This window comes from Helicoverpa zea, chromosome 15 (assembly GCF_022581195.2).
Source record: "Helicoverpa zea isolate HzStark_Cry1AcR chromosome 15, ilHelZeax1.1, whole genome shotgun sequence".
NCBI lineage: Eukaryota > Metazoa > Arthropoda > Insecta > Lepidoptera > Noctuidae > Helicoverpa > Helicoverpa zea.
This window is the reverse complement of record NC_061466.1, coordinates 7796819-7811603: the sequence shown is the minus strand read 5'-3', so window position 1 is coordinate 7811603 and position 14785 is coordinate 7796819. Positions and strand designations below refer to the sequence as shown.

Sequence of the window (14785 nt, the reverse complement as noted above, 5' to 3'; positions counted from 1 at the left end):
AATTGCATTATCTCCTTAGCTAGTTATTGCTGGACTGGACGTTATATATCCTGATCAAATAATCTAACTATAAGAACACAATAGTATAAAGAAACGACATCACAATCCTCGCGCTAAGTAACACAACTCTATGTTACAGAGCTAGAAATACAAAATGTTACTGAGCTAGGAATACAAAACGAGACAAGATGTGTCTACTGTCTACTTACTATGCAGCACCAGCTAAGGCTCGAATTGAGATTAATGAACTACGGCTATATAGCCCAAGTTCCAAGTATTTTTGGCCTAAGAAACGTACCACTTTAATGAACTGAAATAAAATCTCTTAAGTATTCAAATTGAGTAAAATGGTGTAAGTACTTCCTGGTTTCTTGGAAGGTATTGCAGTGTGTTTTTAGTGACGTGACATGAATTTCCAAGGAGAAATGTTGATCGATAATTCAAAAGAAACTAATTAAGGTAGATGCCATGATTAAAGCGGGAAACTAAAATATGAAATTTAATGCTTTTTTTTACTAACATAAGTTAATTAATATACGATATGGAGCGTCTAATCATTTGCGATTATTTATAAACCTACCTCAATTGTTTTTATTGCAATGTTTTACTTCAAAAGTTCCTTCTTTTCAAATGTTTTTGATAAACTTTTTAATTCAAAAATCGAGCCATCTGAAATCTCGCACAAAATCATACCTCATCATTGCGAAAAAAAATAAGCATCACCATTTTATTCCAACTGCCAAAATCTACTTACAATAACATACATATGTTTTTCCATAAAGATATACGACTACTTAACAGGGGCCAAGCCATAAAATCTTAGGCTTTCAGATTCGTCACAACCCTAGGACGCGGTTAGGAATGACAAGTAGGCAGTTGTGACCTACGTCAGCCGTCCCGTGGCGACGCCATTGTTCCGTTACAGATTCTGTCCCTCGACGCTTGTAAGGTTAAATAAATTAATATTGCCTGCACTATGTGCTAAGTTTGATTTTGTGAAAATTAGTACTTATTACATTAAATACGTAGGCACTGCAGTGTTAACTTACAAGCCTTATGCTGTATTGTTTTCTCGATTGTTTTAAGTGAGTGTACTCCAATATTTTTTTTTAAGATTTTCATTGTTCTCATTTATATTAAAGTTCAAAAGGTAAACAATGCATTTCATGTTCCTACATAATCGCTGTTAATAGTAGCAATAAACTATCACAATTTAAGAAATGACATGCATGTTACGTTTCTATCGTAGCAAAATTTACTAACGTCTTGCCAGCACAAAAAATTCTAAGTGCCCACTAATTAGACAAGATTCCTACGTATACCACTTACTTTGGCCACTAGAAAGCACACTCAAACACACTCTATTCTCGCCCTTAGATATAAGAAATACAGCCTATTATTGCATGCATTAATACAAAAAAAAGTTAAAAATACTCACAATAGGAAGTCTTGCTCCCAACATGGAGTCGGACCCTTAACTGTCACCGTCGTAGACTTGACATTCTGTAGTTTAAGTGTCACGTAAGTGTTGAACTGTTGTACTCCTGGGAAAATAAACCATATCTTAATATGCCGTAGGTTCAAATTTGCTTGGTAGATAAAAATAGGTAGGCTAGGGAATGAAAAGAAAGGCCTGGTCTATGTTTCCTAGTATAGTTTCGATCAAAGAGCTAATGAGAGTTGAATTAAATTAGAAGTAATGTAGGGTTATTGCGGGTTCGTGTAACCGCCAAACATGTTGGTCGAACTTAATGTAAAGGGTCATTGAATTGTAAATAGAACTAGGCCTTGGTCAGTTGCTTTCAATGTATTTTCGCTTTATAATAGAATTATGTAACAAGCGAGGCAGCAATACAGTCATAAATAACTTTTTGTTTAAAAATATACTAGCAGCCAATATTTCGAAAAAGAGAGTTTTTCGAGTAGCAGCAGGTAATTCAAAAAAAAATGTTTTTTGATGTTTTACCTAAACTGATTGTAGGTAGATACGAGGTGTGATATTGTCATTCGCGATAATGATACCTCATAGTAATTTTTGATGTCTTTATTTCAAATGTAACCCGACAAACTTTTAATACAAAATATAACATTATTAAGGATTACATTCGAATTGAAAGAACTTGTTATATATTTTGACGTTTATCTCATAACTTTTTCCAGATATTCAATTCAAAAACAAATATGGAATGACCTATAAAGTTATGCTCAGACTGTTCGTGTGTGTAAAATTTAAAATCAATAAAGGAGCCCTAGGAGGGAGATTTCTATCAAAGGTCAAGGGCACAGATTTATATAAAGAACTGGTAATTGGCTGGTAACGAACATTGAAAATGTAACTTACAGATATTAAATACTTTATAAAAAAATATATGTATGTCAAAAAGAATTAAAATATTTTTCTTCAGTGACCCTTAAATTAAGCTATAGCTTGTATGTATCTTGAGATTCTGAATCATTACATATACAGTTGATATATTTGTAGATATCGACGAACTTTGGACATAAAATAAGAAAATACCTGCTTGTGTGTGTATGTGTATGGACGTTGTAAAAAAAAGGTATATTAAAAAAATTCTTACCTTGCATGGAAACATAGCGCGCCTTTTTTACTGAAACAAAAGAAAAACGAGCAATTTAATAACAATTATTACGTCGTTTGGACTGAGAGAGGTCAATAACCTCTTCATATACATTGTCATACTGTTGAAAGGTACTTCTTGAGCTTTAGAATATCCACACACTGCAAACTTTTAGTCGACCGATAGTCTGTGTCGTAAATCAGTATGAAGATGAATTGCAGTACGCACATTACAAAGATTAGGTATTTAGCCGGTCTCCGAACGACTGAAAACTTTGATTGAAATCAAAATTTTCTTTAAAAATCGTATTGCCATCTGTTGGCCGGCTTTTTAGTCTACAGTATGCGGGTACTCTAAGCTTAACTAAGTTGCACAGTTACTGTCATCATAACTTTTTCGCACAACATCTTGCACTCGCAATATAACTTCTATGATTGTTTTAAACTTATATTTTCTAACTTCTGAATTGTTAAGCTAGCCTTTTATTTTCCTGCGTGCTACATATTTTAATGTTTAATATGAAAACCAGAGTTTAACTTAGAACTTGAAACAATACATCAAAAGTTTTGGTGATTATGTACATTTGAAAGTTTGCTTTGAACCAGAAACTACGCAGAAAGACCCATTAAAGGTCAGGAAATGTGAAGAGACTTGACATTTAGCCTTAGAGACCAGCATTTATTATATAAATACACGTTACCTAGAATGCTTAACTCTATAAACTACGTTGTATATAAAAGCAGGCACATAATGAAAATCCCTAAGATATAGTTTTATTATTTTTAAAGTCCTACCTAACCTACCCTAACTAGAAAATTTCTAAGTCAATGAGTAACGTGTCATGTGTGTGTTGTTACACATTTTTCTGTATATAAAACGGGATGGTAACACGTCATATAAAATACCCATACCCCATGTTATTTAAATAAATTCTCACAATGGTAAGAAAACACTAGTTTACAAATTTTTATTTTTTTCATATACCCCTTACAAAATCTATACCAGTACTCTTCGCTACCTTTGTACATTATAAAAGTAACAACATAAAAATTCTATCACGTCATATTTTTTTTCTGCCCTCAAATATTTGTTTTTAGGAATCATTCTTAACTACCGATCTTTGGTGTTGCATTACTTGTTTAGTTTAAGAGATATTTTTTATATAATTCAAATAAAATGTCTCCTAGACACTGTAAATAAAGTTGTGATCGCTTTTGTAATGTTTGTGGACAATTTATATTTATAAAAAAGAAAACACATATGACAGAATCGTTGAAAATTGCATATCTTCTTTATTTCGGATTTCCTGTGGCCATTCAAGAAAAAACTGGGCTCACTATGTGTTTTGTGAGAGCTGTAGAATCACTTTACTGTGATGGTCATAAGAAGAAAACGTACACCTGCCATTTGGTACACAAATGTTGTGCAGGGAACCAACTAATCACGAAAATTACTGTTACTTTTGTGTTACTAAGACTTCGGGTTTTAATAGGAAAACTATATCGGGTATTGTATATGCATATGTCACTTAAAGAGGGGGTGTTTAGCGTCCCACAAGTACGCAAAATCATAAGTGATTTTAAGTTTGATACTCTTTTATCTACGACTGAAAGAGTTGCTTGGAATTCATTCAAAACTGTTGTTAGAGACTTTTTCAGCATTAATAAAAGTGAAAACAATAAAGAGATAGTTAGTGATTCATTACAAAATTATCATAAGATGGGTGTTAACATGTCAATTGATTCCTTTTCTACATTCTCACTTGGATTTTTTTCCGGAAAACTTAGGAAGCATGAGCGACGCACAAAGAGAGCATTTTACCAGGATTTAAAGGCTTTTGAAGATCGTTATCAAGGCTATTGGGACGAAAATATGTTGGGAGACTACTCCTGGTCTATATTAAGAGAAACCGATTCCGAAAGCTACAAAAAGAAGTCCAAAATTAATAATTTTTAGTTGTTTATGGTCCGTTTTTTCGTGTTGTTTAAATTAAATATAATTCCAAATGTGGACGTGATAGATTTTTTTAAATATTTTTCCTAGACTACCTATAGATAGATAAATAAAATTCAACAACTTTCAGCTGGAGTATAAAAACCGTGTAAACTAGTGAAATTAATTATTGTTTGAGATTAAAAACATGCGGTAAGTGCAAATATATATTTTTGAGCTTCTTAGAAAACAAATAAAGACATAAAGCATAATGTTTTCGCTCGGACACGGCCATTCTAATTTCAAGCACGTTTTGCTACCGACATAGCATATTCCTCTCAGATCTGAATAGTGAGATTGTGCATACACATTTCATGTTCGTGGAAAATTATTGTGTTATGCTTCTGCAACTTGAACTTACAGAGATCCCCATAGGATTAGGCGCAAGAATGAATTCTGTTTAGAACACTTTTGTCAAAAGAGTCAGTAACCGAGCTTTAATTCTAGACGAACACTTCATCCGTATTTCACTTCAATAAATAAATGATTGATAAATAGCACTCGTACATTTTATTTTACCATTTCAAATAACAGAAATGAAGCAATTTTTTTTTTACTCAATCAAAAAATTAAAATTAATTGAGCTCATTAAAATGTTAAACTTCGAGAGTCATTTTTTGTTTTCATTTACCTCTATTTGCACAATAACACAACCCGAATTCACTGGAAAAACTACAAACAAAAAACAATTTACTCGTCCATAACACTTACGAGTATTTTCTACGTTCACAAGCTTACAATTTCACAGTAACTATGCAACAAAATCACATTATTTCTACGATAAAAGTGTGGAAAAAAGCCTTTCTTGAACCACGTGCAGCGTTCGCGTGTGTGAACTTACTACTCCGAGAATAGGCACAATCGATGTGGATACCATGACTTATTGAGAATTAAGAAAACGTAATGTGGTCGATGGACTGTATATACGAGTATGTGTGTCTGTGCCGCTTAATTTAATATTTAAGGCGGTAATTAGGTGTGGTGAAAGTTCTTGGTTCGTATGGTGGTCTTGGATTAGTTAAATGTCATAGGTCAAATATTGTTGTTATAAAATGTCCTGTAGTCCGTAGTTTTTGATAAGAAGACATAAAATAGATAATCATCTCAACGCACTATCTTTATTTAATAGTTTACGGACACGGATCAAGTACAAAAGCACAGCTTATTTTCTTAACCATACCAAATTCAGTTAAGAATATCGTTCGCTTTTGAGTGCAAATAAAAGCTTATCTTCTTTAGTAAGAATATGTAGCAAGACCACAGGCATATCTAACGTATGATTAAATAAACTAAAACCAAATCGAAAATGTATCAAAACTACTATATTCCACAAAAAGTTTCTTCCAAGGAGACACGAATTACAACTTTTGCTGATACAAAAATATCTAATTAATACCTTGATAAATGGAAGTTTTCCAATTATATTTGTTAGCGAATCCCTTTGGGGTCTAGTTCAACAACAGGTACACAAAAACTTTAACTACCCGCAATCTGTAACAATTTATCAAATCCCCCGAAGCCAGAGTTCCCCGGACTTATTTAGGGGACTTGACTAAAAGTTAGATCATTGAAAACATCGTTCCCACGACAGCTGATAACAAAAACTTTACACTTGAACACTTGAATATTGGGCTAGACGAAGATTTTGTTACGGTCGTGAATATCGGCCATTGGTATTTATTTTATTTCTATTGATATATTTTAATTATGTTACCGAAATTTAAACATACATAAAAAGTTCTATACTGTTTAGTTTTGTTTCTGCAATAGAGTTATCCGCTTAATTTTTAAAAATATATTTGAAAAAGACTCTCCGCAAATAGTTGACCTGCCAGAGTTGTAGCTCAGAACATAAAAATACTTGTAATATTGCAAAATTATAAGCTAAAACCAAAACGCTTTGCCCTCCCCACTTGAATGCATACTTTAGATAATTCTCTCCCACTGTAAGGCCGAACTTTCCTCCCCGAACCTACACTTTGCTTTCAGAATCTAGATCTTCAGGCAAACTTTGAATATTATGTTTATGTATTTTTGATCGCTTCTCCTTTGTAAATCGATGTTGTTGCTTTGTGATGTTACATAAATTATATCACTTATACAACCTCTTCTTAGTTTCTTTTTGTAAAACCTTACTATATCGTTTTCACACAATTTAGTAAGTAAGATTTATTGAAGCAAAACACCCTGATTAAATAAATATTTCCAATGCATCGCAGCTTTTCTCTTATTTACTTTTTCCTGTGTATACTTCGAACTTATCTGCCGTGCGCAATGACCAATTACGGAGCCGATATTGTCAATTGCAGTGAGGAAGAAATGTTCAGCTGTAGACGTAAATGAGATCTTATTATCGACTGGGTATAGTATGAACTCTTTTTGATTATATTGAGAAATATTATGATTATAAAGCATATCAATATTTTATCTTCGAAGAGTCGCATTGATCTATTGGCGGATAAAGCTTAGTCTGAATAATATATAGCAATAATTGAGTGTATTCATTGAGCAGGCATGGTAAAGCTTACTTCAATGTGGTGAAAGACTGCTGACAAAAAAGGGGTTACAAAGATCAAACAAGCAAGCAAAGCGCTTAATAATACTCCCAAAATTAATCCAGCTTAGTTAAACTGTGTGGCGTACAGTCTACCCAACAGCTTTTCAGTAAAATACTTCTTAAAGTCCTTTAAACATGTGCGGTATGCTGCCATCTGTATTTTCGCATGCAAATAAAAATTACCACAAAAAGGTCTCGCTGAGGCAACGCTGACGGGAGTAAGGTATGTAAATATGTCCTTTTGTAGTCAAAGTGTATAAATAAAAACAGCAATGTAAAATATTTTCTAAGCTTCAACAATTTTTCAAGCGAGGGACATCGAATAAATATTGGCATCGTTTCAAACAAAATACTTTTTAATATTACATTTTTTACTCTGTGTGTGTCTATGTGTGGGTGTGTGAATAATTTCTTAAAGTTTCATTTTTAGGTGTCTAGGTTTCGTGAGCTTGGAGAACACTGGGGAGTGGAAGAAACTACATGCAATTTATATGAAGGCAAGGAGTATTATGCCCGAAGTAGGTCTGTATGCAAATGCCTCTTTGCCAGGGCTGTCTCTGGTTGAACCAAGTTTCCCAAACTGCGGTAATTAAATGTAGGAAGAGGGTTTAGTTTGAAAGTTCTGCGTACGCGTGTTGAAGTGTTTGTTTCTTTGGTTCACAAGCTATTTCTCTTGAGAGACTTTTGTGGGTGGAATTGTTGTTAGAAAGATGATAAAAATTTCATTATTGGAGTTAAAAGATTATGGCAATATGTTTATAGGTTATTGTGTTTCTGAATATGTGATCTTGCTAGCCAGAACGAATTGTACCATTTTGATCTAAGAACTATTTAAATTAGGTGCCTAACATTTCGGCATTTGCTATATAGAATCATCCTCCTAGCCTTTTCCCAAACTATGTTGGGGTCGGCTTCCAGTCTAACCGGATTCAGCTGAGTACCAGTGCTTTTCAAGAAGCGACTGCCTATCTGACCTCCTCAACCCAGTTACCCGGGCAACCCGATACCCCTTGATTAGACTGGTGTCAGACTCACCGGCTTCTGACTACCCGTAACGACTGCCAAGGATGTTGAATGACTGCCGGGACCTACAGTTTAACGTGCCATCCGAAACACAGTCATTGGTGTCTAAGATATACTTAGAAAGTACATACAAACTTAGAAAAGTTGCATTGGTACTTGCCTGACCTGGAATCGAACCCGCGCCCTCTTACTCGAGAGGTAGGTTCTTTGCCCACTAGGCCACCACGATTTGCTATATAGAATAAGCACCAAAAATAATGATAGCAGGCTGATTGGCAAAATTTTATAAAATGCATTTTCAAAAAAGTTTTGGCTACACCAAAATATTCCGGTTTAGGAAAACCTTCCAAGTACTTTTACCAAAACCAGATTGAGTCACTTATTATTTACAACCTCCTGTATCACAAGTTCTAACAAGTATCTATGTACTCAAGTACACAACATCGTAAAACTATGTTATTTACTCCGTACTTTCAAAAGGGTCGCCCAGCGTCGAAAACTGACTATTTTATGTTTCTAACTATATAAGCAAACATCGCCTGATTTTGTTATTATGAAACTTTAATACCAATACCGATTTTAAACTTAGTATCAATATCTAGTGGATTTTCCAATTTATAAATTAAGCTTAAACTAAAAATCTTTTATTTAATCTTGACCGCAAAACAGCACTTTTTGTACGTCAAAATTTACAAAAGACAGCCCCCAAAATGCCTACACTACCCTTCGCCACTTCCTATGAGTCTTGTGCTTACTTCACTTATTTTTAGAAATGCTGGGCCCTTATATGTAAATCTTTTAAAGCAAAACTAAGTTATAACCAATAAATCAAATTGTTATCGTTAATATATTGCTACGCCGTAGCAAATGCTACGACGTGACTACGCTGTCGTAGCACAGTCAATCCCCTACGCGGCCATTCATTATCCTTGAACTTTCTGAAGCATCGGACTGTGTCTGTGTGCGTTAGTCATTTATTTTAGATACTGTTATATATGATAACTTTGTTTTATAGCTTTAGAATATATTTTGGACTATATTAATGACCCCAATAAAACTTTGATAACGAACAAAAAAGGAATAAATGATCAGTTTTAAAAACCCAATATTTTGTTTAACATTACCAATACAGTCATCGTTTTTCTTTGCAAATGAGGTGACAGCAAATTTTTGGTAACAAAAGCAGAAAGGTGGTGACGTCAAATGACAAAGAGCACGAACTCGGAATCAAATAACATCATTTTATTAATTCGCGGCATCAATTCAATACAATGCAAGACATTCGTAAATAATGAAACCGAATGTAAATAAGAAAAATAAAGCACCGAAAATCTGTAAAATACTGAATTAGTTCATAAAAGTCTAGCTCTCACGCAAAATCATTCGGGAAAAAATCTAAGTAAGGATTTTTAACGAAGAAAAGCCTGTTGCGAAGTAGGTCATATTTAAAGAACCCCAAATTATTATTTAAGTAATTTATTAGTAGTTCCTAAATTAACTCTACATACAGACTCATTATCATAAAGTCGTGGTGGCCTAGTGGGCAAAGAACCAACCTCTCGAGTATGAGGGCGCGGGTTCGATTCCAGGTCAGGCAAGTACCAATGCAACTTTTCTAAGTTTGTATGTACTTTCTAAGTATATCTTAGACACCATGGACTGTGTTTCGGATGGCACGTTAAACTGTAGGTCCCGGCTGTCATTGAACATCCTTGGCAGTCGTTACGGGTAGTCAGAAGCCAGTAAGTCTGACACCAGTCTAACCAAGGGGTATCGGGTTGCCCGGGTAACTGGGTTGAGGACGTCAGATAGGCAGTCGCTTCTTGTAAAGCACTGGTACTCAGCTGAATCCGGTTAGACTGGAAGCCGACCCCAACATAGTTTGGGAAAAGGCTCGGAGGATGATGATGACAGACTCATTATCTGCAAAAAAAATTGCTTAGAAACTAAGTTCTTTTTTTAACCTCTATGTCAAGTTTTAAAAAGTCTAAGTATTATGTTTAGTTTACAACAAAAACATTTGGATTTAACAAGGGTTATTCAGAATTTAATTTTTTCCATGAATATACATTTTCTTAATGTTTCATACAAGGCAAAATTTATTTACTTTAAAGTTTTATGTAAATGATGATATGTGTGAATGCGTATATGACTGTATTTTTACCACACTGAAATAATGGTGCTTCTACTTGCCAGTAAGAACTTAAACAATCCAGTGTTACTATTGGTCCAAATACCCTTAAGACGTCACAAGAAAGAAATCGATATTTTATTTAAAGCCTTCTCGGAAACTATTTCATTATTCCTGATTTAATCCCGTTAAATTCAAAACAAATCCATTTCCCATTTGTTTTGGGATAATCAGTATTTATCTTTGTGTCAGTTTTCAGCGGGCGTAACCTTTTAAAAATAAGGAATCCGAATGTATCTTTCCACAAATAATCCTGGCAGTTTCGTCTAATTATAAATTATTCTAAACGAGGATTGTTCCACGCTTTGCTATGACACCTACGTGTACTGTCAACCAACCTAAAAAACCACTTGATTGCGAATCGGTGACGGTTTCGTTATGTATTTTGTGATGTTGTGAATGTCCTATAGTTCATATAACTTTTTACTTCAACTTGTATTGTATAATTTTCTTGGAGTCAACCTAAAGGTTACACTAAAGTGTAAGTCAAATATTGTAACCAGTTTTCTGCATGCACCCCACGTTTCATAAGAAGGACCCTGTAATAAGTCTCTATCGATTTACATATATGACATAGAACCCTTTGACTTTGAGTAACACTATTCAAATTCAGTTTACAATGAACCTGTTTAGCACAACGTACACAATATTTTATATTGGAAATCATTCAATATTTGATTACTACCTGTATCATATCAAAATCAACATCAGAACGCAGTACTTGCCTAATTTTAATTCGTCACTTAAAGTACGCTAAACTTTTATACCAAACATCACAGTCTAGCAAGCGTTCGCAAAAACAAAAGTTCGTAAACGTTCAAATTATTCCGGTCTCGTAAACTGAAGGTACTTGTGAAGAAACAATGGTAGTCCTGTGTTTACACCCATGGGTACACTGAAACAATTACCGTTCTTGCTATTGCTAACTGTTTTCAGTGGTAAGGCTACATTTAAGTTTTGTAGGTGAATAAAAAAACGTGTAAATAGAAATACAGAGAGAGTACATAATAGAGTACATAAGAGAGTACATAAGAGAGTACATAAGAAAGTACATAAGAAACTACATAAGATAGTACATAAGAGAGTACATAAGAAACTACATAAGAAAGTACATAAGAGAGTACATAAGAAACTACATAAGAAAGTACATAAGAGAGTACATAAGAAAGTACATAAGAAACTACATAAGATAGTACATAAGAGAGTACATAAGAAAGTACATAAGATAGTACATAAGAGAGTACATAAGAAAGTACATAAGAAAGTACATAAGAGGAGTACATAAGAGAGTACATAAGAAAGTACATAAGAGGAGTACATAAAAGAGTACATAAGAGGAGTACATAAGAGAGTACATAAGAGGAGTACATAAGAGGAGTAAATAAGAGAGTACATAGGATGAGTACATAAGAAAGTACATAAGAGAGTACATAAGATAGTACATAAGAAACTACATAAGAAACTACATAAGATAGTACATAAGAGAGTATATAAGAGAATACATAAGAGAGTACATAAGAAACTACATAAGAAAGTACATAAGAGAGTACATAAGAAAGTACATAAGAAACTACATAAGATAGTACATAAGAGAGTGCATAAGAAAGTACATAAGATAGTACATAAGAGAGTACATAAGAAAGTACATAAGAGAGTACATAATAAAGTACATAAGAAGAGTACATAAAAGAGTACATAAGAGGAGTACACAAGAGAGTACATAAGAGGAGTACATAAGAGAGTACATAAGAAAGTACATAAGAAGAGTACATAAAAGAGTACATAAGAGGAGTACACAAGAGAGTACATAAGAGGAGTACATAAGAGGAGTAAATAAGAGAGTACATAAGAGAGTACATAAGAGAGTACATAAGAAACTACATAAGATAGTACATAAGAGAGTGCATAAGAAAGTACATAAGAAAGTACATAAGAGGAGTACATAAAAGAGTATATAAGAGAATACATAAGAAAGTACATAAGAGAGTACATAAGAAACTACATAAGAAAGTACATAAGAGAGTACATAAGAAAGTACATAAGAAACTACATAAGATAGTACATAAGAGAGTGCATAAGAAAGTACATAAGAGAGTACATAAGATAGTACATAAGAGAGTATATAAGAGAATACATAAGAAAGTACATAAGAGAGTACATAAGAAACTACATAAGAAAGTACATAAGAGAGTACATAAGAAAGTACATAAGAAACTACATAAGATAGTACATAAGAGAGTGCATAAGAAAGTACATAAGATAGTACATAAGAGTACATAAGAAAGTACATAAGAGAGTACATAATAAAGTACATAAGAGGAGTACATAAGAGAGTACATAAGAAAGTACATAAGAAGAGTACATAAAAGAGTACATAAGAGGAGTACATAAGAGAGTACATAAGAGGAGTACATAAGAGGAGTAAATAAGAGAGTACATAAGAGAGTACATAAGAAACTACATAAGAAAGTACATAAGAGAGTACATAAGAAAGTACATAAGAAACTACATAAGATAGTACATAAGAGAGTGCATAAGAAAGTACATAAGATAGTACATAAGAGAGTACATAAGAGAGTAAATAAGAAAGTACATAAGAGAGTACATAATAAAGTACATAAGAGAGTACATAAGAGGAGTACATAAAAGAGTACATAAGAGGAGTACATAAGAGAGTACATAAGAGGAGTACATAAGAGGAGTAAATAAGAGAGTACATAAGATGAGTACATAAGAGAGTACATAAGAGGAGTAAGTATATTAGAGCAGTACATAAGAGAGTACATAAGAAAGTACATAAGAGAGTACATAAGAGAGTACATAAGAGAGTACATAAGAAACTACATAAGATAGTACATAAGAGAGTATATAAGAGAATACATAAGAAAGTACATAAGAGAGTACATAAGAAACTACATAAGATAGTACATAAGAGAGTATATAAGAGAATACATAAGAAAGTACATAAGAGAGTACATAAGAAACTACATAAGAAAGTACATAAGAGAGTAGATAAGAAAGTACATAAGATAGTACATAAGAGAGTACATAAGAAAGTACATAAGAGAGTACATAATAAAGTACATAAGAGGAGTACATAAGAGAGTACATAAGAAAGTACACAAGAGGAGTACATAAAAGAGTACATAAGAGGAGTACATAAGAGAGTACATAAGAGGAGTACATAAGAGGAGTAAATAAGAGAGTACATAAGATGAGTACATAAGAAAGTACATAAGAGAGTACATAAGAGGAGTACATAAAAGAGTACATAAGAGGAGTACATAAGAGGAGTAAATAAGAGAGTACATAAGAGAGTACATAAGAAAGTACATAAGAGGAGTACATAAAAGAGTACATAAGAGGAGTACATAAGAGAGTACATAAGAGGAGTACATAAGAGGAGTAAATAAGAGAGTACATAAGATGAGTACATAAGAGAGTACATAAGAGGAGTAAGTATATTAGAGCAGTACATAAGAGGAGTACATAAGAGGAATACATAAGAGGAGTACATAAGAGAGTACATAAGAGAGTATATAAGAGAGTACATAAGAGAGTTCATAAGAGAGTACACAAGAGAGTACACAAAAGAGTACACAAGAGAGTACACAAGAGAGTACATAAGAGAGTACATAAGAGAGTACATAAGAGGAGTACATTATAGAGTACATAAGAGGAGTACATAATAAGAGAACATAAGAGGAGTACATAAGAGAGTACATAATAGGAATATATCTCTATTAAGAGTAATTTTGCTTTACTTGTTGCTTGTTGCTCTGTACTTGATGAAACTTTCCAACAGACAAGCATGTACCTATACTGTCTTCTATACCCAAAGTTCGCTGGTCCAAATGCAACTTTTCTTATTAATATACCTTCCACTGATTGTCATTACATTATAACTTAGAGCAGATTTGAGACTTAGGTAGTTATTATTTCACTAAACACCTGTTCTATCTCCGTTAATGTCAGTAACACCAATACAAGAAAATACTCAACATAAAATTTGCTTTCTATTGATGTATCACTGAATGCTAGAGGAGAGGTAGCCCAAAACTCATTCTCCTTTATGATATAATAATGTCGGGACACCTTTTCACACACGGTCGGTTAGCCCCATGGCAAGTTATTAATTAACTTGTGTTTTGGGTGCTAACACAACTGATAAACCATATATAGCTACATATATACATATTTATAATTTATGAACTAAATATTTAATTATAAGTCTAATATGAACCCTGGCTATCACAACAAAACTAACGCCGACACTAATCAACCTACATCAAGCTCTAAAACGTAATATCATTTGACAACAAATTGATTCGTTTACCATGCATAATGCAGTCGCCATATTCCCGGTAATAATGTAAACAAGTATACGAACAGCGAGTGCATTGATGCATAATGTTATTATACTGAAGCCATGTATAATAACGT

At 33.3% G+C, this 14785-nt stretch overlaps 1 protein-coding gene across 1 annotated transcript in view; it reads right to left on the bottom strand.

The window, feature by feature from the left end:
• The window catches only part of LOC124637218 (protein unc-13 homolog A-like), a 92282-nt gene that overhangs the window by 15405 nt on the left and 62092 nt on the right, over positions 1 to 14785 (bottom strand). The window contains exons 2-3 of the mRNA XM_047173580.1: positions 2580 to 2609; positions 1439 to 1544 (exon numbers count right to left, since the gene is read on the bottom strand). Of these exons, the coding sequence (XP_047029536.1) occupies positions 1439 to 1544; positions 2580 to 2609 (136 nt within the window). The remainder of the gene's footprint in view (positions 1 to 1438; positions 1545 to 2579; positions 2610 to 14785) is intronic.